Source organism: Mandrillus leucophaeus, unplaced genomic scaffold, assembly GCF_000951045.1.
Source record: "Mandrillus leucophaeus isolate KB7577 unplaced genomic scaffold, Mleu.le_1.0 Scaffold1579, whole genome shotgun sequence".
NCBI classification, from domain to species: Eukaryota; Metazoa; Chordata; class Mammalia; order Primates; family Cercopithecidae; genus Mandrillus; species Mandrillus leucophaeus.
In genome coordinates, this window is record NW_012101564.1 from 134,516 (window position 1) to 155,413 (window position 20,898).

General features: G+C 39.6%; 1 protein-coding gene across 1 annotated transcript in view; it reads right to left on the minus strand.

Annotated features, from left to right (window-relative positions):
* Positions 1–20,898, minus strand: part of MARCH5 (membrane-associated ring finger (C3HC4) 5) — a 54,054-nt gene that overhangs the window by 31,583 nt on the left and 1,573 nt on the right. The window contains exon 2 of the mRNA XM_011975608.1: positions 7,345–7,547. Coding sequence (XP_011830998.1) covers positions 7,345–7,547 — 203 coding nt within the window. The remainder of the gene's footprint in view (positions 1–7,344; positions 7,548–20,898) is intronic.

Here is a 20,898-nt window from a genome sequence, read left to right on the forward strand (position 1 = left end):
TTACTACCAATCTTACAAAAATGAAAAGGATGATTAAAAAATACTATAAATAACTATATGCCAACAAATTAGATAATATACATGAAAGGGACAAATTTGTAAGACAGAAACTATCAAAACTAATTCAAGAAGAAATAGAAAATCTGAATAGACCTGTAAGTAATGAGATTGAACTAGTAATAAAAAAATTTCCCATGAATAAAAGCCCAGGACCAAATGGCTTCACTGCTCCCAAACAGTTAAAACACCAATCCTTCACAAACTCTTCTAAAAAATATAAAGGAGGGATCACTTCCCAACTTATCCTATGAGCCAGTATGATTCCAGCACCAAAACCAAAGATATCACAAAAGAACTACAGACCAATACCCATTATGAGTACAGACACAAAAGTTCCCAACAAAGTATTAGCAAACATGACCAAGTGGAACTTATTCCAGGAATCCCAGGCCGGTCTAATATGAAAATCGACCAAATGTAATATGCCATATTAATAGAATACAGAACAATACCCACATGATTATCAATAGAGAAATAGCATTTGACAAAACCCAACACTTTTTCATGACAAAAGCCCTTAACAAATTACAAATAGACGGGACACCCTCACCCTGATAAAGGACATCTCTGAAGAACCCAGTTAACATACACTCATGTGTTACTCAATGATGGGTATCCACACACAGGGATAAATGTGTCCTTAGGCCATTTTGCAGTTTTGTGAACATCATAGAGTCAGTATGGTATAGCCTATTTACACACCTAGGCTATATGGTATAGCCTACTGCTCCTAGCCTACAAACCTGTACAGCATGTTACTGTATTGAATACTGTAAGCAAATATAACACAATGGTATTTGTGTTCCTAAACATAGGAAAGGTACAGTAAAAATATGGTATAAAAGATAAAAGATGGTATACCTGTATAGAACACTTAACCATGAATGGAGCTTGCAAGGCTGGAAGTTTGGAAGTTGCCCTGGGTGATTCAGTGAATGGGTGATGAGTGAATGTGAAGGCCTAAGACATTACTATACACTATTATAGACTTTATAAACACTGTATACTTATTACACTGAATTTATAATTTTTAGTAATAAATTAACCTTAGCTTATGGTAACTTTTAAACTCTATACATTTCTAACTTTTTTTAACTTTGACTCTTTTGTTTTAACACAGCTTAAAACACATTGTACAGCTGTGCAAAAAATTTTTTATCCTTACTCTATAAGCTTTTTTCTATTTTTAAAATTTATTATTTTTACTTTTTAAACTTTTTTGTTAAAAACTAAGACACAAGTACACACATTAGCCTAGGCCTACACAGGGTCAGGATCACCAATTAATATCACTGTATAATAACAAGGTTATTACCAGGTCTCAAAGTTTATGGACAGACTTTATTCATAAAACAAACTTTTCTCAGTTGGTATTCCTTGTATGTTTTAAAGCAATGCTTTTTAAATTTAATGTGCATAGAAATCACTCAATGATCTCATTAAAATGCACATTTCAGCTGGGTGTGGTGGTTCTTGCCTACATTATCAGTACTTTGGAAGGCCAAGGGGGTTTGGGAATCCCTTGAGGCCAGGAAGTTTGAGACTGGGCAACATAGTGATCCCCCATCTCTAAAAAGAAAAAGAAAAATTAGCTGGGTGTGGTGGCACATGCCTATAATCCCATCTACTTGGAAGGCTGAGGCAAGAAGACTGCTTGAGCCCAGGAGTTTGAGGCTGCAGTGAGCTATGATCATGCTGCTGTACTCCAGTGTTGGCAACAAAGCGAAACACTGTCTTTAAAAAATAAAAATTAAAAAAAAAAAAAAAAAAGCAGACTTCTGTTCAGTAAAAGGGGGGTGGAGAAAAGGGGTGGTGTTCTGCATTCCTAATAACTCCCAATGATGCTAATGTTGCTGGTCCTCAGATCATATTTTGAGTAGCAAGGTTTTAAGTAGGTGCATACATACAACTGACTTAACTCACTAGAAAAAAGAAAAAAGCAAACTAACATGGGTGGCAAACAGTGAGAAGGATAAAATTCCGATGAATCCTTTAAGTTTTTCACAGCTGAGCACAAGTAACTCCCTATTAACAATGAAGAACATACACTTATACTACCTCTTCATTCCTTCCATGACAAGTACCAGAAAAGATGCAGAATTGGCCAGCTAGCACCAGCCAGACTGGGGCTAAATCCATTTGAAAAGTTAAAAAAATAAACAACACAAAATCTGCTGCACAGAGATCATCCCATAGAATATTAACCATCATCACCTTTCCTTCTCTGTATCTTCTGTCTTTTATTCCTTCTTCTAGTCAGTGTTTATCAAGTGTCTTTGGAGACCAATGGCAGTCCCTGGCAATCTATTAACTGGTTTACAGACAGTTTGAGAAAAAAGTGATAAAAGCTTTGATCACAAACATTTCACAAATTTTGAGAAGATTATGACTTTCATAGAAATCCTTTTAGGTTCTTTATTGCTGTTACATTCTAAGGATCACCCAAGCTCTACAAGGATAAGTTAAGAAAACACTATCATAAGGAAAATGGAAAGGGCTAACATACTTCCACATCATGTGAGTTGTTTACATTGGTTAACCATATATTTTGTTGTTACTATCATACTATGTTAAATCCCAAATTTAGGGAAATTAATCAATGGTTCAAAAGAGTAAAAGTGAAAAATACATTTAACTCAGAATGCCGTAAATGATAACAGTATGATTTTATAGTGAAGACTGATCTTAGAATGAGCTGTGATCAGTAAACTAGGAGTGATAACTCTGTACTAGGAGACATCCTTGTTCCCACTGTACCGTGATATATTATTTAAATAGGGACAAGAAGCCACTGAAGTGTTCAGATCATTTTCAACAACTCCAGTAAACCAACCAAAGCCTCCACTATGAATTCTGTCATTAAAATATCAAAATAATAGTCAAAGGTACTTCTTTTAACAAAACAGATTCAACTACTGTCAGCTGCAAAATTAATGACAAATGTGCTCAGACAGAAATAAAACAATCTACTGGCAAAATTTTATCATCAGATGACACTATTGGACATTATGTGCTATGTGTGTTATACAGAGAGGAAGAACAATTATTATTACAGATGTATGCTCTTAAGTATTTTGTTTTATGGCTGCATGAAGCCACTAGTTTACAGAGTACGAATCAACTCTTAGCATATACGAATGTAATATGTTAATGAAGAAATACAAGCAACTTTTAAAAAGTTTTTAGAAGAAGATATTTTCTTTTAACCAACAATTAGTTTTGAACCTTGACTTGAAAAGTTGTGCTGGAATCAGCATGGCTAGAGCACTAGCTTTGTGTGTGGCAATGAAGAGCCCACCATCTGAAAGCCAATTCACACATGGCTTCATTTACAGACAATAGCTGGCTTGAGTCATTGTTAATAACTGCATGGAAAATTGTGAATATAATTAAAATTGCAGCCCTTGAACAGGTATCTTCAGCATGTTAAGAATACAGCAGCAGGCTGGGCACATGGTGGCTCACACCTGTAATCCTAGCACTTTGGGAGGCCAAGGTGGGTGGATTGCTTGAGCCCAGGTGTTTGAGACAAGCCTGGACAACATAGCAAGACCCCGCATCTATTTGAAAAAAAAAAAAGCAGGAGCTAATACTGTTTTTCTGTTTTGTCAAGAGGAAATATGCTAACAATACCTACTCAAATGAAGGATATACCTTTTTTTTTTTTTTTTTTTTTTGAGACAAAGTCTTGCTCTGTTACCCAGGCTGGAGTGCAATGGTGCAAGCTTGGCTCACAGCAACCTCTGCCTCCCAGGTTCACGTGATTCCCCTGCCTCAGCATCCCAAGTAGCTGGGATTACAGGCGCCTGCCACCACGCCTGGCTAATTTTTGTATTTTTAGTAGAGACAAGGTTTCAACTTGTCTCTACTGGTCTCTTGGCTTGTTGGCCAAGCTGGTCTCGAACTCCTGATCTCAGGTGATCTGCCTGCCTCGGCCTCCCAAAGTGTTGGGATTATAGGCGTGAGCCACCATGCCCAGCAGATATTCATTTTTTTGTAACACTGATGTCATTAAAACATATCTATGATTTTAAGTGGCTAACTCAAGTACCATACCTCTATGACAGTATAGTGATCAGCTTGAACATAGCATTTGAGAGTAAAATTATGATTCTCTCTCTCTTTTTTTAAAGATTGGTTTCACTCTGTTGCCCAGGCTAGAAGGTAGTGGCGCAATCATAGCTCAATGCAGCCTCAAACTCCTGGGCTCAAGAGATCCTCCCATCTCAGCCTCCCAAGTAGCCAGGACTTACAACAGGTGTGCTCCATCACACTTGGCTAAATTTTTTTTTTTTTGTAGAGACAAGGTTTTGTTATGTTGCCCAGGCTGGTCCCGAGCTCGTAACCTCAAGCAATCCACCCATCTCAGCCTCAAAAGTGCTGGGATTACAGATGCGAACTACCATTACTGGCTACAATTCTTTTTTGTTGTTGAGACAGGGTCTCACTCTGTCTCCCAAGCTGGAGTACAGTGGCGCAGTCACAGCTCACTGTGGCCTCCACTTCACAGGCTCAGGCAATCCTCCCACCTCAGCCTTCTGAGTAGCTGGGACTACAGGTGTTTGCCACCATGCCCAGCTAATTTTTTTTGTTATTTTTGGTAGGGATGGAGTTTCACCCTGTTGCCCAGGCTGGTCTCAAGCAAATCTACTCGCCCCAGCTTCCCAAAGTGTTGGGACTACAGGTGTGAGCCACTGTGCCCGGCCGCAATTCCATTTTTTAGACGGAGTCTCGCTCTGTCTCCCAGGCCGGAGCGCAGTGGTGCGATCTCGGCTCACTGCAAGCTCCGCCTCCTCGGTTTACGCCATTCTCCTGCCTCAGCCAACCGAGTAGCTGGGACTACAGGCGCCCACCACCACACCTGGCTAATTTTTTTGTATTTTTAGTAGAGATGGGATTCCACCGTGTTAGCCAGGATGGTCTCGATCTCCTGACCTAGTGATCTGCCCGCCTCGACGTCCCAAAGTGCTGGGATTACAGGCGTGAGCCACTGCGCCCCGCTCGGCCACAATTCTTAGTAACAAAATATGCAGACTAAATAATGATACAAACAGCTTAACCAAAGAGTTTTACTCTTTTCCTTTTTCTGTGAGATGGAGTATCGGCTCTGTTGCCTAGGCTTGTGTGCAGTGGCACGATCTCGGCTCACTGCAACCTTTGCCTCCTGGGTTCAAGCAACTCTTCTGCCTCAGCCTCTCAAGTAGCTGGGACTACAGGTAGACGCCACCATGTCTAGCTAATTTTTGTATTTTTCGTAAAGATGGGATTTCACCATAGTGGCCAGGCTGGTCTCGAACTCCTGACCTTGTGATCTGGCCACCTCCGCCTCCCAAAGTGCTGGGATTATAGGTGTGAGCTACCACGCCCGGCCGAGATTTACTCTTTTCTAACAAGTAGGCAGACTTAAAACCATATTCAATTACTGCACTAAATCTGAAAACATATTTCCTAGAACTGAATTCAACCAAAAGGACACATCTACACATTGCCATCTCCCAAATTAAAATATTCAACTTTCCTGTTGAGTGCCATACACTTGTCAACTTGATGTAGTTTTCAGTGAGAATTACTGTAATAATTTTTGTGTCCATTTGAATATCTAAAACATCTAACAGAAATACCATATACTTGCTGCTCTTCCCAAATCTATAATTCAAAGGTGGGGCTAATTTAATAAAACTAAGAGCAAGAAAAGAAATCAGTTAAATATGAAACCTTAACTTGGACTTTAGTAAGTCTTTCACCATTAATGTGGTGGTACAATAATGTGAACAATCATTGCTTTTCCTGATACTGATTTAAAAATACTGCTTTGGGCCAGGCGTGGTGGCTCAAGCCTGTAATCCCAGCACTTTGGGAGGCCGAGATGGGCGGATCATGAGGTCAAGAGATCGAGACCATCCTGGCTAACACGTTGAAACCCCGTCTCTACTAAAAAATATACAAAAAACTAGCCGGGCGACGTGGCGGGCGCCTGTAGTCCCAGCTACTTGGGAGGCTGAGGCAGGAGAATGGCGTAAGTCCGGGAGGCGGAGCTTGCAGTGAGCTGAGATCTGGCCACTGCACTCCAGCCTGGACGACAGAGCCAGACTCCGTCTCAAAAAAAAAAAATAAATAAATAAATACTGCTTTGATCTTACAATAAAAACATTTTGAATTATTCTTTTGTGTTTATCTAAAATCAGTGGTATGCACTGAAGACCCATCACATGGTCCACAAATCCCAAATGTTTGAAAACACTACTTTCTCTACTACACTACTTCCCTTTCATAGGAAGCTATCATTTCTTCCTGTGCATGTTAGAGAAAAACAGAGAACCAAGGAAATTTTGTTTGCTCTTATTATTAATCTTCTCACATTAGAAAAGCACTTCATTATCTGCATTTATGTTGCCTCATTTTCAAAAACATTGGTCTGATTTCAGTATGAATAGCACTTATAAAAAACAATATACATAATAATTATTTCCAATTTTTCCAGAATTCCTCTGCCCCCAAAGTCATTCTTTCCTTATGACCTTCCCAGAACCCAAGCTGCCTTCCTATACTTCTTGGTTACAGTCAAAGGTTATAAAAAAAAGTTTAACAACTGGCACGGTATAAACACCAAACCAAGAGATTGACACCAATTTATAACTGTATGGCTGTAATGGAACAGGCTCACTAAACATCAGCCTTAGACTGCTTCTTGTAAGCAGTCTGCTATACTTTTTTTCCATGCTAGGCCTGTTCCCAAAGATCTTTGGTTATTTCTTACCTGCCACTTCACAGAAAAGGGATAGCAGTGTTCATGAAAGAAACCACACAAATTGGATTCCAAAGATGAGTTTAATGTCGCATCTTATTAAATCTTTAATTTATCTACTTTTATTCTTTAACAGGAAGAATTAAGAAGTATTAGAAAGAACATACTACTGCTTTCTTTGTCTTACACCAACTGTCTCCAGATAATTAAGCTAAGTCAGCTTTTTTTTTTTAAAGTCAGCTTTTTTATTATAGCTTTGTTATTCAATTATATCCACACAGGTATGCAAGTTCTTTCTCCTTTCTATCAAATAGACAGCTAATACACAGGCAAATGGATACATTTGGGGATATATTAAGGATACTGTAAACTGTTAGCAAAACAAATGTCTCTGACATTCAGAGAGGAAACAAGAGAAAGGGAGTGTAGAAATTCATGCCCCAAAAAACAAAAACAAAGAGGTGGTTCATGTTAAAATAACCTTATAAATTTATATATAATATCAAATATATCTGTGTTGTTTTTAAAGATATTCTTACCCAACTTTGGAAAAACTATTAGGTATTCAGCATTGCACTGAGGACATGCCACTCTGGCTGTACTGTTTCCTCTTTGCTTTTCATCCACCCAGCGTTGTAGACAGGCCTGGTGAACCCATTTTGTAGATCCTCTGCACCTGCATGGTCTCACCCATTCAGCTGTTCTATCATCTTCATCAGTAGCAAAACAAACCCAGCAGCTTCTGTAAATTAAAAGAGAAAATGATGACATGTATATCTTTATGACTTCAGCCTCCTCTATACTGCAGCTCTTACTTAATGGGATGAGTCTACTACATTACAGAATCTTTGTCCTATATTAAAAGACTAAGGAGACAAAACCACCAATACATTCCTACTAGAGCAGTTTCTACTTTTTCTGTTTTTCCTTGTCTTCCTCTACAGAATCTTATGTTTTCTGAACTTTGTTTTTATGTAATCTCCTCTATCTTTTCAGTAATTCTTCACCTTCTCTAATGAACTTGAGTGCAAGGAGACAAACTTCAAGCTGCTTTTGTTTTATAAGACCTAATAATTCTTTGAGGAATAGTAAGCACAGTAATATATTAAATTCAGTGTTCTCCCCAGTTCAATATCACCAATTCCTTGAACTTGGAAAAACAAAGTATTACACGAGTGATTTTACATATAGTCTCATTCCATTTTTCAGCTGAGGAAAAAAACCTCATTTCTCTTTCTGGTAAAGTATAAATATAACAGAGAAAACGGTATTATTATGTAATATTGTTTTCTCAAAAAAGCACAAAGGAGATAAATATATCAAGATAATTTTCTTTTTTTTAGGATAGCAATATGATAAATTTGGGTGTGTATGTTTGCAATCTGAAGTCTAGAAGTATCAAGTCTGGGGTGCTTATATTAATAAAAATAAAATTCTATTGAGATCAGTAATTTTAAAACATTTTCCCACTTTGCTTTTAAGGGTACTTCATGAAGTATAATTTTTTCTTGTGGAATTAGGTTGCAATTCCTCAGTTTTTCTCCCAATTAACACAAGTTTTGATGTCGATTTCCATCAGGGCAAATACAGTTCAATTCAATGAGACCCTTCTCTCCTCCCCTCCATTAGAATTTATACAAGTGGAAACAACTGCTAATTAAAGCATGTTACCTACTCTGCACTTTTCACTTAATTGGGTAAGTGGCTTCTGTCAGAACAACCAGCTTAACTATTCTCAGTGGGAAAGACTATATAGTTAGGTATTATAGATGGGTGAGGTTCTCCACTCTTCGTGGAACAACACGAATTTCAATTCTGTGCTCCGATTAAAATTTTTCAATTAGAACAGGAAAAAAGTTGAACTGAATCCATGGCAATAATATCCAAAACTGTTGTTATATTCAGCTTTCAAATTCAGTCAAGTTTCATAGGATCTAAGGAAAATTAGAACGTAGGTAGCATTTGTCTAGCATTCTGACCCTTTTGACCCACTTTAGCTAAGCTGTCTGGGCCTTCACAGTGTCTTATGGTTGTCCAAAAATACTTTGTTCTTTTTAAAAAATTTTTTATCATCGTCAAATATACATAGCATAAAATCTACCACTGTAGCCATTTTTTAGGTGTATAATTCAGTGGCAGTAAGTATATTAATACTGTCGTGCAACCACCAAGACTACCCATATTAGGACTGGGTTCTAACCTATATGATTTTTGCATTAAAATTTCAATTGGTTTAAGTATACTGGCACACAGACTGGTTGAGATGTAGTTAGTATATATTTTTCCCTACAACTGAGGTAATTCTGTGAACATATTTGTATACATCTAGGAAATGGAATGTATTATGCAACAAAATATTGGCAGAATATTTAGAGACTTTTTTGTCATACTTTAACACATACGTAGCTAAGTATGGCTACATCAGCATAATTAATCAGTATTAAGGTGAATCAAATTTTAAATTAATCCAATTTTAGTCATCAGAAAAATAAAATACAATGTTAGGACTGGGTTGAAACAACTGAAATAGTCTACATTTATGTGTTTTTGACTTACAAAAATGATGTCAAATTTCTTATTTCGATCTAATGAGAATACTTGTGTAGCTATTATATTCCTCATAAATTCTAGATAAGGTTTACTTTTCCCCAACATTTTATTATGAAAAATTTCAAACTTTCCAAAAAAAGTTAACACTGTTCAGTGAGTACCCATATACTCAACATTTAGATTCTATAATTCTTATCATTTTGCTATATTTGCTTTCTCACACATCCATTCATCATTCTTATTTTTTGCTCCATTTCAAAGTTGGAGGCATCAGTATATTTCAGTCCTAAATACTTGTATGGATTTACTTTTTAGAACTGACATTTAAAGCATGCACTTTCAGATTTTTTTCTAATTAATTTCACAACTATGGTAAATAAGATAGCTGAATGATGATTTAGAGTGGGAACTTATCAGGCGTTAGGCTTTCAGTTGAAATAGCAATATTAGAGGCATGTGAACCAGAGCAACTCCATCTTGACTGAATAGAAGCTGGGTAAAATGAGGTTGAAACCTACTGGGCTGCATTCCCAGATGGTAAAGGCATTCTAAGTCACAAGATGAGATATGAGGTCAGCACAAAATACAGGTCACAAAGATACTGCTGATACAACAGGTTGCAGTAAAGCCAGCTAAAACCTACCATAACCAAGATGCTCATGAGTGACCCCTGGTCGTCCTCACTACTACACTCCCACCAGCACCATGACAGTTTACAAATGCCATGGCAACATCAGGAAGTTACCCTACATGATTTAGAAAGGGGAAGCACAGGCTGGGCACAGTGGCTCACACCTGTAATCCCAGCACTTTGGGAGGCTGTGGCGGGCAGATCATGAGGTCAGGAGATTGAGACTATCCTGGCTAACACAGTGAAACCCCGTCTCTACTAAAAATACAAAAAAATTAGCCGAGTGTGGTGGTGGACACCTGTAGTCCCAGCTACTCGGGAGGCTGAGGCAGAAGAATGGCATGAACCCGGGAGGCGGAGCTTGCAGTGAGCTGAGATTGGGCCACTGCATGACAGCCTGGGCAACAGGGAGACTCCGTCTCAAAAAAAAAAAAAAAAAAAAAAAAGAAAGGGGAAGCATAAATATTCCACTCTTTGTTTAGCATATCATCAAGAAATAACCATAAAAATGGACAACCGGCAGCCCAAAGTCTTGCTCTGTCACCCAGGCTGGAGTGCAGTGGTGTCATCTCAGCTCACCCGCCTCGGCCTCCCAAAGTGCTGAGATTACAGTCATGAGCCACTGTGCCTGCTCACTCTCCTTTTTTTAAACCTCTGATAGACTGACCAGGAACATCACCTGGGACAGTCTTATAATTATGCTTTCCCTTTTTGCTTCTCCATACCCTACCCCTCCCACTCCATGTAATTAATCTATTTCAACTATTTATTCCCCAATTCTCCACCCCCTTCCTTTTCAGATGGAGAACAGCTATTTGAAAATGATGCATTTACAATTTCTCAAGATCTTGGAATGGAGGGAACAGCAGAAATCTGATGTTTAATGTACATACAACACAAGTCCTTCTACCTTCTAGGAGTAAATAGTATCCCATGCTTTCTACAGAAAATCACTCTTCCCTCCAATATTAGCCATGCATGTGGTTTAGGCAGTTAATACCATAACCAACCCCAGAAACACTTAGATTGGCCACTGTAGCCCATCTTCCAGACTACATCATTGGGAGACTGGGTCCATAAAGCCGGTCTTAGTGAACTTCAGAACTTTTGCTGGGAAAAGTGGTATACAGACTTTCTCTCTTCTTCCGGGCTTAGAGGCAGACAATGTGAGGCTATTGCTGCCAGAAGAGCCACCAACTAAGCGGAGCCTTAAGAATCCATAGGAAGTGAAGGTGGAAACTGACGGCACTGAGACATGGATCCAGCTGTGCTGTGCCTAAAGCTAAATATATTCTTGTACTGTTAACTCACATAAACCAGTAGATTTTTGGGTTGTCTTAACCAATTTGCATTGCATCATGGTGCAACCAAAATGATCTTGATACTGTGTTGGGTACTAAGAGATGGCCTCAGTACAATCACAGAATGTAAACTCTAAAGAGTTTTTATTATTTTTGAGACAGGGTCTCACTCTGTTGCTCAGGTGAGAGAGCAGTGGCACAATCATGGGTCACTGCAGCCTGGACCTCCTGGGCTCCAGTGATCCTCCCACCCCAGCCTCCTGAGTAGATGGGACTAGTTTTTGGTTTTGTCTTTTGAAATGGAAAATAGCCAATTAATTATTAGCCAAAACCAAAACACTCAAAGTCCATACCTAAGGAAAAAGGAAGTTGTAATTTCTGACCAAACTAAGAGTTTCTCCTTACATCTATTTTTCCTTTTGTTTTCTCCAACCCTAAGACTCTCTCAGAACTCAGTCCTCAGTGTGATGCATAAACATCACCTGCAGAAGCATTAGAAATGCACATCTTTAGGCCTTGCTCCAGACCTACAGAATCAGAAACTCTGGGGGTACCCAGCACTTTGTTTCAATAAGCCCATCAGGTGATCATGATCCCAAAAGTTTGAAAAACTTCTGCTCTGGCCATTATTCCTTTTTTCTGATTTCTCCTTTGTAAAAAAATTTTTTTTTTTTTTTTTTTTTTTGGAGACGGAGTCTCGCTCTGCTGCCCAGGCTGGAGAGCAGTGGTGCGATCTCAGGTCACTGCAACCTCTGCCTCCCATGTTCAAGCAATTCTTCTGCCTCAGTCTCCTGAATAGCTGGGACAACAGGCACATACCACCACGTCTGGCTAATTTTTTTGTATTTTCAGTAGAGATGGGGTTTCACTGTGTTAGCCAGGATGGTCTCGATCTCCTGACCTTGTGATCCGTCCACCTCGGCCTCCCAAAGTGTTGGGATTACTGTCATGAGCCACTGCGCCTGGCCCCATAATTATTCTTAACTCACCCTAACATAGAAATCAAATTCCATTTTATGCTCTGTAAACATTTTCAAATTATTTGGTTGTTAATTTTAAACAGTAAGTAAAATGCTTAAGGTATTTTTTCCTAAGGAAACAAGGTTAAATTAATTTGGGGAAAAAGATAATGCAAATTCAAGATATTCTAGCTGGTTAAAGAACCTGGACTTTGGAGCCAGATTGTCTGGGTTCAAACCACTGCTAACTACGTAGGTTTAATGAAAGAATCTCTTTCAAAGAGTTGTTGCAAAGCAGGGGTTCTTAATCTGGGGTCTATAAAAAACTTAGGGGGTGGGGATAGGTAAATCTGGATGAAGGGAGAAAAAACATCCCATGTTTATTTTTGCTAAGCTCTAAAATGTAGCTTTTCTTCAATAATGGGTGCAAGCAAACCATAGTAATATTAGCAGCATAGCAATTAGAAATGAGTATAGCAACCAGAAATTTACATATTACTTTACAGCTGTACAGATCCTGAAATAACATTTAGCTCATTGTAATTTGAAATTAGTTATCAGGCCAACTGATAAATCTTGTATTTTAATATGTTAACGTTCAAATTACTATATTATGCCTTTAGTATTTTGATAGCTATACTTCAATATAATTGGTTTCATTTCTAATCCTATATATTTTGTTTTATTCTTTCAAAAACACTCTGAGAAGAAACCCATAGGCTTAACCAGACCACTAAAGGAGTTTTAGCATAAAAAATGTTTTATGTTAAGGTCCCCTATTGTAAAAGATTAAACGTGTGATTAAGAAACTGCTTAAAAATTGCCTGGCATGTATATAACCTCCATATGACCACTAGCAATAACAACACTGACAATGATGACAGTGATGGTGTCAGCTTTCCATTCAAATTCCTAAAATTTATGGATGCAGTTTTCTTACCATTAGCATATAAAGCAATTCTGCTTGGCACCCTGGCATTCAGTGGAAAATGTCCTGGATTCCTAGTCATTCCCCAATTTTTCAACAGGCCACACCACTACTTAAGATTCATTTAAATCCTTTCAATTCATTTCTTTCACCCTTATTATCCTTCTGGTAGCTTTAGCCACCTACTTGCTGACGTACATAAATGTACTCCTACACCATCCCATTCACCAAGTTGGGGCATATTCATTTACAAAGTAAAAGGAGATCTGGTAAGTATCATGATTGGTTCAGGGATCAAGGAACAAATCACTGTCATTATATGAAGACAACAAAAGAGAACTAAACAACAAAAGAGAACTAAACTAGACAAATCTAAGGACTATTACTTATTTCTAAAAACAGATGTATAGTCTTACTGGTATTGGTAATATAATTCCATGTGACTTTAAAATTATGATGTTCTTGCCAGTTATATAGTAAACTAATAAAGTGTAAACAGTAAAATTTATAAAGAGTTTAAGGAATATACGTGACAAAATTGCCCTACATCTAACATTATTCAAGATCTCCTCCTAAATCCACTTGAGTACCTAATAAGTACATTCATTATTTGATGCCACAAGGAACTACATGTAAGGAACTTCCAGTCTAGTTAATGAACAAACATGCATACAAGGATCACAAAAAAAATCCTGCCATACCAAGCATTAAGTGCCAAGAAAAGCTGTTAGACACCTTAATACAGAAATGTGATGAGAGACCAAGAAACAGGATGAAATAGCTGAGGTTTCAAAAGGAAAGAACTACAGATGAGAATTCAAGTTAGAGTGGAAAGAAAAGGTGTTTGAAGTAAGAAAAACAGAGTAAGCAAGCTTAGAGATGGAAATGAACATATGTTCATGGACCAATGTGGTTGGAGCAGAAAGATTTTAAGATGAAGCTAGGTATTATAAACCAGTTGAGAAAGGATGAATAACAAAGATAATCTCACTTCATAGGGTTAATTTGTGACTAATTTACAGCCTATCTGATCAAACAGGTTATTTTCAAAGTATGTAGAAAAAAGTGAGGGGGGCTTTATTTATCAAAAAGATAGTTTCTCACTGGCACTAAATTAAGCAAGATAGGTACAGTATCTTAAAAAACAGCTGGTAGTAAAGCCTTTCTTTGCAGGCTCAAATTGCAGGTGTTTATTTTGGATTCTTAGAAGTTCTGGGAAATCAGACTCCTGCCTGAGAAATCACTGTGATGAAAATTGGAGTGTAGCAGAATAGAAGAGTTTGAGAATATAGAAAGCAAGCATGGAATAAGCCTTAAATTGCTGCTGTTGTAGTATATATGGTGCCATAATAGTGTATTTACATGACTGTTCTAAGGAAAGAGAACAAGCACTTCTTAATTCAGAACAAGTTTGGAGATTCATACTCTGGTTAACGTAAGGAGGACTCCATTCGACAATGAAAAAAAAAAAACAAAAAACTACATGTTAGGCTGGGCACCGTGGCCACGCCTGTAATCCCAGCACTTCAGGAGGCCGAGGTGGGCGGATCACCTGAGGTCGGGAGTTCGACACCAGCCTGACCAACATGGAGAAATCCTGTCTCTACTAAAAATACAAAATTAGCCGGGTGTGGTGGTGCATGCCTGTAATCCCAGCTACTCAGGAGGCTGAGGCAGGAAAATCGCTTGAACTCGGGAGGCAGAGGCTGCAGTGAGCTGAGATTGTGCCATTGCACTCCAGCCTGGGTAACAAGAGTGAAACTCCATCTCAAAAAAAACAAAAAACAAAAAACAAAACAAACAAACAAACAAAAAAAACTACATGCTGCTTATTTTGTCTCAGGATTAAGTGTCACACCCAAGAATTCTGAAACAGAAAGCACGCTATCAAGGAGACTAATATGTCCATTCATCCTAGTGGAATGGAAGTTAAAGTACCTGGATCTATCAAAGACATATAACCACAATCATGACACATTACCAAAAGTACCTGGATCTATCAAAGACATATAACCACAATCATGACACATTACCAAAAACAAAGGTGAGAAGAAATATAGTCAGCCCTCCAACTGAGGGTTCTGCATCTGTTCATTCAACTAATCTCAGGTCAATTACATTTGCAAAAAAAGAGTCTGTACTGAACATGTATGGACTTTTCCGTGTTGTTATTTCATAAACAATACAGTATAACAACTATTTGCATAGCATTTACACTGTATTAGGTATTTTTATTTTTATTTTGAGATGGACTCTTGCTCGTCACCCAGGCTGGAGTGCAATGGCGTGGTCTCAGCTCACTGCAATCTCTGCCTCTCGGGTTCAAGCGATCCTCCTGCCTCAGTCTCCCAAGTAGCTGGGATTGCAGGTATGTGCCACCATGCCCAGCTAATTTCTTTTGTATTTTTAGTAGAGACAGGATTTCACCATGTTGGCCAGGCTGGTCTCAAACTCCTGACCTCAGATGATCCGCCTGCCTCAGGCTCCCAAAGTGCTGGGATTACAGGCGTGAGCCACTGAGCCTGGCCAGATCTTTTTTTTTTTTCCTTTTTGAGACAAGGTCTTGCTTTGTTATACCCAGGCTGGAGTGCAGTGGTGTGATCATGGCTCACTGCAGCCTCAATCTCCCAGGCTCAAATGATCCTCCCGCTTCAGCCTCCTGAGTAGCTGGGAATACAGGCATGCACCACTGCACTTGTTAATTTTTTTATTTTTTTGTAGAGATGGGGCCTTAGTATTTTGCTCAGGCGGGTCTCTGACTCCTGAGATCAGGTGATCCTCCTGCCTCAGCCTCCCAAAGTGCCCAGCCCTGAACTTAACCTTAATAAGCAGTAAGAAAATACAAGTTTTGAGCAAATGAGGCAATTTAAAAAAATGGTGCTTCTGAACGATTATTCTAAGCACTGATATGTCACAAAGAATGAAAAGAAAGACACCGTGATACAAAAGGGGTCTCCTATGTACTAAGGCCCTTGTGGGAAAATAGGATAGGGAGTACAGGCAGTTTTTGTTCTCAATGAACTTCCAGATGAATATGTGTGGTGGTGGTAAGGGTTTGTGTGTGTGTCTGTGTGTGAAGCTCTGAGACACGAGACAAGTATATTAAAAAAATTACAGTATAATGTGATATAGTATAAAAAATGCATAAAGGTTCTATTGAAACAAAGGAAGGAGTTATTAACTCTGTGTGGGGGAGCTGTGCAAGGCGTCACTGTGGTATTTCAGCTGAATTCAATATGGGTAAGACTTCGCCAGGTCTTACGAGGGAGGAAGGCACCTAAAGCAAAAAAAAAAGAAATGATAGAGCAGGATATGTTCAGGGGTCAATGAAGGGGAGTGCAGGAGAGGATGGTTAAGGTAGGTTGGGGCTGGATTATAGTAACAGATCAAAGCACATTACCCTGTTGAAAGTTTACGTTTTATCCTTTTAGATGGCACAGAGACTGGCAGATTTCAAGTACAGAAATTGCATGATTTTAACTGTGCCTTGGCTAATTCTAGTGCCACTCTGTAGGCCAAACTGGACCAAGTGAAAAATTGAAGCTAGAAAAAGGAAAATAAAAAATATGTGATAAACAAGTGGATCTCGAAGGAAAGAAGAAAGCAAAAAAATTTTAAAAGGCCGGGCAAGGTAGCTCATGCCTGTAGTGCCAACACTTTGGGAGGCCAGGGTAGGATTGGTGGAGAACAGGAGTTTGAGACCAGCCTGGACAACATAGTAAGACCCGTCTCTATTCCCCTCCCCACCAAACAAAAAGTTAAAAAAAAATTAGCTGGGCATGCTGCCTTGCACTGTGCTCCTAGCTACTTGGGAGGCTTGAGCCTGGGAGTGCAAGACCCTGCCTCTTTAAAAAAAACAAAGAAAATAAAAAACTTTATGTTTTGGCCAGGCTCATGCCTGCAATCCCAGTACTTTGGGAGGCTGAGGGAGGAGGGTCACTTGAGCTCAGGAGTTTGAGACCAGCCTGGGCAACATGGCGAAAGCCCGTCTCTACTAAAAATACAAAAATTAGCTTGGCATGTAGTCCCAGCTAGTCAGGAGGCTGAGGTGAGAGGGTATTTTGAGCCGGGGGGTGGGGGATGGAGGTTGTAGTGAGCCGAGATCGGCCACTGCACTCCAGCCTGGGTGACAGAGCCAGACCTTGTCTCAAAAACAAACAAACAAACAAACAAAATTTATGTTTTATAGCTGGTGGACAAGACTGGTAATATCAAACACCAAAAATTGAGAAGTCAAGATAAGTAGCTTAGTTTTAGACTGATTGGCAATACTGTATACATATTAATGGAAATGTCCACTGGGCAGGTAGAAATTAGGTGCTAAAGGAAATGAGGAAAAGAGGTCAGGAATAAAGACACAGATCTGGGAGTCATTTGAATAAACAGGAAAGAGAGTGAGTAAGTATACTTTTTCAAAATAGTAAATGCTGAGAATTGAACCATACATAGAAACTGAAGGAAGAAAAAGGTAAAGTGATACTTAAGGACAAAAAGTCCTTAAGAAAATGTCATTGTATTTATTAAGAAATTATTGGTGATCTTGTGTGTGTGTGTGTGTGTGTGTGTGTGTGTGTAGAGAGAGAGAGAGAGTGAGTCTTGCTCTGTTGCTCAGGCTGGAGTGCAGTGGCACCATCTCAGCTCACTGCAACCTTTGCCTCCCAGGTTCAAGTGATTCTCGTGCCTCAGCTTCCCGAGTAGCTGAGATTACAGGCGTGTGCCACTAAGCCCTACTAATGTTTGTAGTTTTTGTAGAGATGGGGTTTTGCCATGTTGGCCAGGCTGGTCTTGAACTCCTGACCTCAAGTGATAGGCCTGCCTCGGCCTTCCAAAGTGCTGGGATTACAGGTGTGAGCCACTGCACCCAGCCCTTCAGTATACTTTCAGTAGACCTAACAACAAGAAATGGGAATGAAAGTCAAATTATCAGGAGAAATAATAAAGAGAAAATAAGAACCTAAATGTCATAAACGAGACTGGATTAAAAAAGAACAAAGGCCAGGTGTGGCGGCTCACGCCTGAAATCCCAGCACTTTGGGAGGCCAAGGTGGGTGGATCATGAGGTCAGGAGTTCAAGACCAGCTTGGGCAACATAGTGAAACCCTGTCTCTACTAAAAATACAAAAAATTAGCTGGGTGTGGTGGCATGCGCTTGTAGTCCCAACTACTTGGGAGGCTGAGGTGGGAGAATCACTTGAACTCGAGAGGTGGAGGTTGCAGCAGTGAGCCGAGACCACACCACTGTACTCCAGCCTGGGTGACAGAGTGAGATTCTGTCTCAAAAAAAGGGAAAAAAAAAAGTTGAAAGCTTGGTGTGGTGGAACACACCTGTAGTCCCCCGCACTTTGAGAGGCTGAGGCGAGAGGATCACTTGAGCCCAGGAGTTTGAGTCCAGCCTTGGCAACATGGTGAAACCCTGTCTGCACAAAAAAAATACAAAAAATCAGCCAGGTGTGGTTGGTGCACACGAGTAGTCCCAGCTACTCTGGAAGCTGAGGTGGGAGGATCACTTGAGCCTGGGAGGTTGAGGCTGTAGTGAGCTGTGATTGTGACACTCCACTCCAGCCTTAGCAATGGAGTAAGACCCTGATTCAAAAAAAAAAAAAAAAAGCTGTCTATTAATACACTTTTCTATATAAAAGCATTAAACCAAGAAGGATGGAAGAATGTAAACCCATTTTATGATAGTGGAGTGGGGATGAGAAGATACGGCATGGGGGACGGTGATCAAAGGGGATTTAATTTTATCTATGATGTTTCCATTTTTTACACATATCTGGAAATAAATATAATTGATGATGGTTTTTAATTCTGGGCATTGGTCTGTAATTGTCAACATGGTGATGTGATTGAGAAAAAAAGGTCAACTGACAAAGAGAAATTGTTTATACAGCATTGCTCCTATCAGAGTATAGCTTCCTTGGTCTTCAAAGGGGTATACATCTGTAGATAACACACTCACAGAGGCAGAATTGTAATTCACTTTACCATTGTGGGAGGGGGCTGGAGGAACAGACCACTCTCTCTGCTCTTTCTCCCATCTGACCATTCTGGGGACATTCTGGTTACACTCCTTGCCTACTCACTAGATGCAAGTAAGTGATGCAAAACAACCTCAACAAATTAATGTGTCTTTATTTTAAGACGGGGGAAGCAGAAGTAGTTTCCAAAAGCATTTCTCATTAGGTCCAGGCTTCAAATCAGAGGTCTATTCCTGCAGTTTGTTATAATATTCTTTGCATTGTTCTCTGTAAATTCACTAACTTTGAGAAGTTTTAGAGAAAAATGAGAATGTCGGTGGTGAAAGAAAAAGTAATATATAACGACTTCTTATTAAAGAATTGAAGCAATGAAAGACAGAAGAGCTAACTAAGGTTCAAAAGGCCTGATATAAAGGGTTTGGGCTTATGAATGGTTATTATTTCAGGGAAATGATATTTGTGACACTGAAACATTCATAACACTAGAAAAATCACCCCCCTTTCCACCATTCTTGTTTACCCACAACAACTTAAAAGGTTCAAATAATAAATTTATATAAAACACTTATAGTTTATAAAAATGAAAGGCAATCAAAAGAACATATATCCATATGGCCAAGCGTGGTGGCTCACCCCTGTAATCCCAGCACTTTGGGAGGCCAAGGTAGGTGGATCACCTGAGGTCAGGAGTTTGAGACCAGCCTGACCAACATAAAGAAACCCCATCTCTACTAAAAATACAAAATTAGCCGGGCATGGTGGCACATGCCTGTAATCCTGGCTACTCGGGAGGCTGAGGGAGGAGAATCACTCGAACCCGGGAGGCGGAGGTTGCGGTGAATCAAGATCACGCCATTGCACTCCAGCAGCCTGGGCAACAAGAGCGAAACTCTGTGTCAAAAAAAAAAAAAAAAAAAAAAAAAAAAAAATCCATATATATATACTCTTTTCACCTACAAATACTGCAGTATAAACAAATAATAGCTAAACTAAAGTGAGTTATTTGCAACGGACAAGGGAATTCAACTTCAGCTATTTAAAAGTTGCCATGTGCCAGGCGCGGTGGCTCACGCCTGTAATCCCAGCACTTTGGGAGGCCTAGGTGGGCGGATCACGAGGTCAGGAGATTGAGACTATCCTGGCTAACACCGTGAAACCCCGTTTCTACTAAAAACAGAAAAAAATTAGCCGGGCATGGTGACGGGGGCCTGTAGTCCCAGGCACTCGGGAGGCTGAGGCAGGAGAATGGCATGAACCCAGGAGGCAGAGTTTGCAGTGAGCTGAGACTGCGACAGAGACTCCATCTCAAAAAAGAAAAAAAAAAGAAGTTGCCACTAGTTGGCTGAGCGCGGTGGCTCACGCCTTTAATCCCAGCACTTTGGCAGCACTTTGGGAGGCGAGGCAGGTGGACTGCTTGAGGTCAGGAGTTCGATACCAGCCTGGCCAACTTGGCAACACCCCACCTCTATTAAAAATACAAAAATTAGCCGGGTGTGGTGGTGCACGCCTGCAGTCCCAGTTACTCGGGAGGCTGAGGCAGAAGAAATGCCTGAATCCAGGAGGCAGAGGTTGCAGTGAGCCGAAATCGCGCCACTGCATTCTAGCCTAGGTGACAGAGTGAGACCTTGCCTCAAAAAAAAAAAAAAAAAAAAAAGAAGTTACCTCTAGTTTAAAAACCCTGAAAGATTAAGTGGTATAAACTGAACATACCATTCATGTTACAATTAAAATAGTCTTCACTTTGAC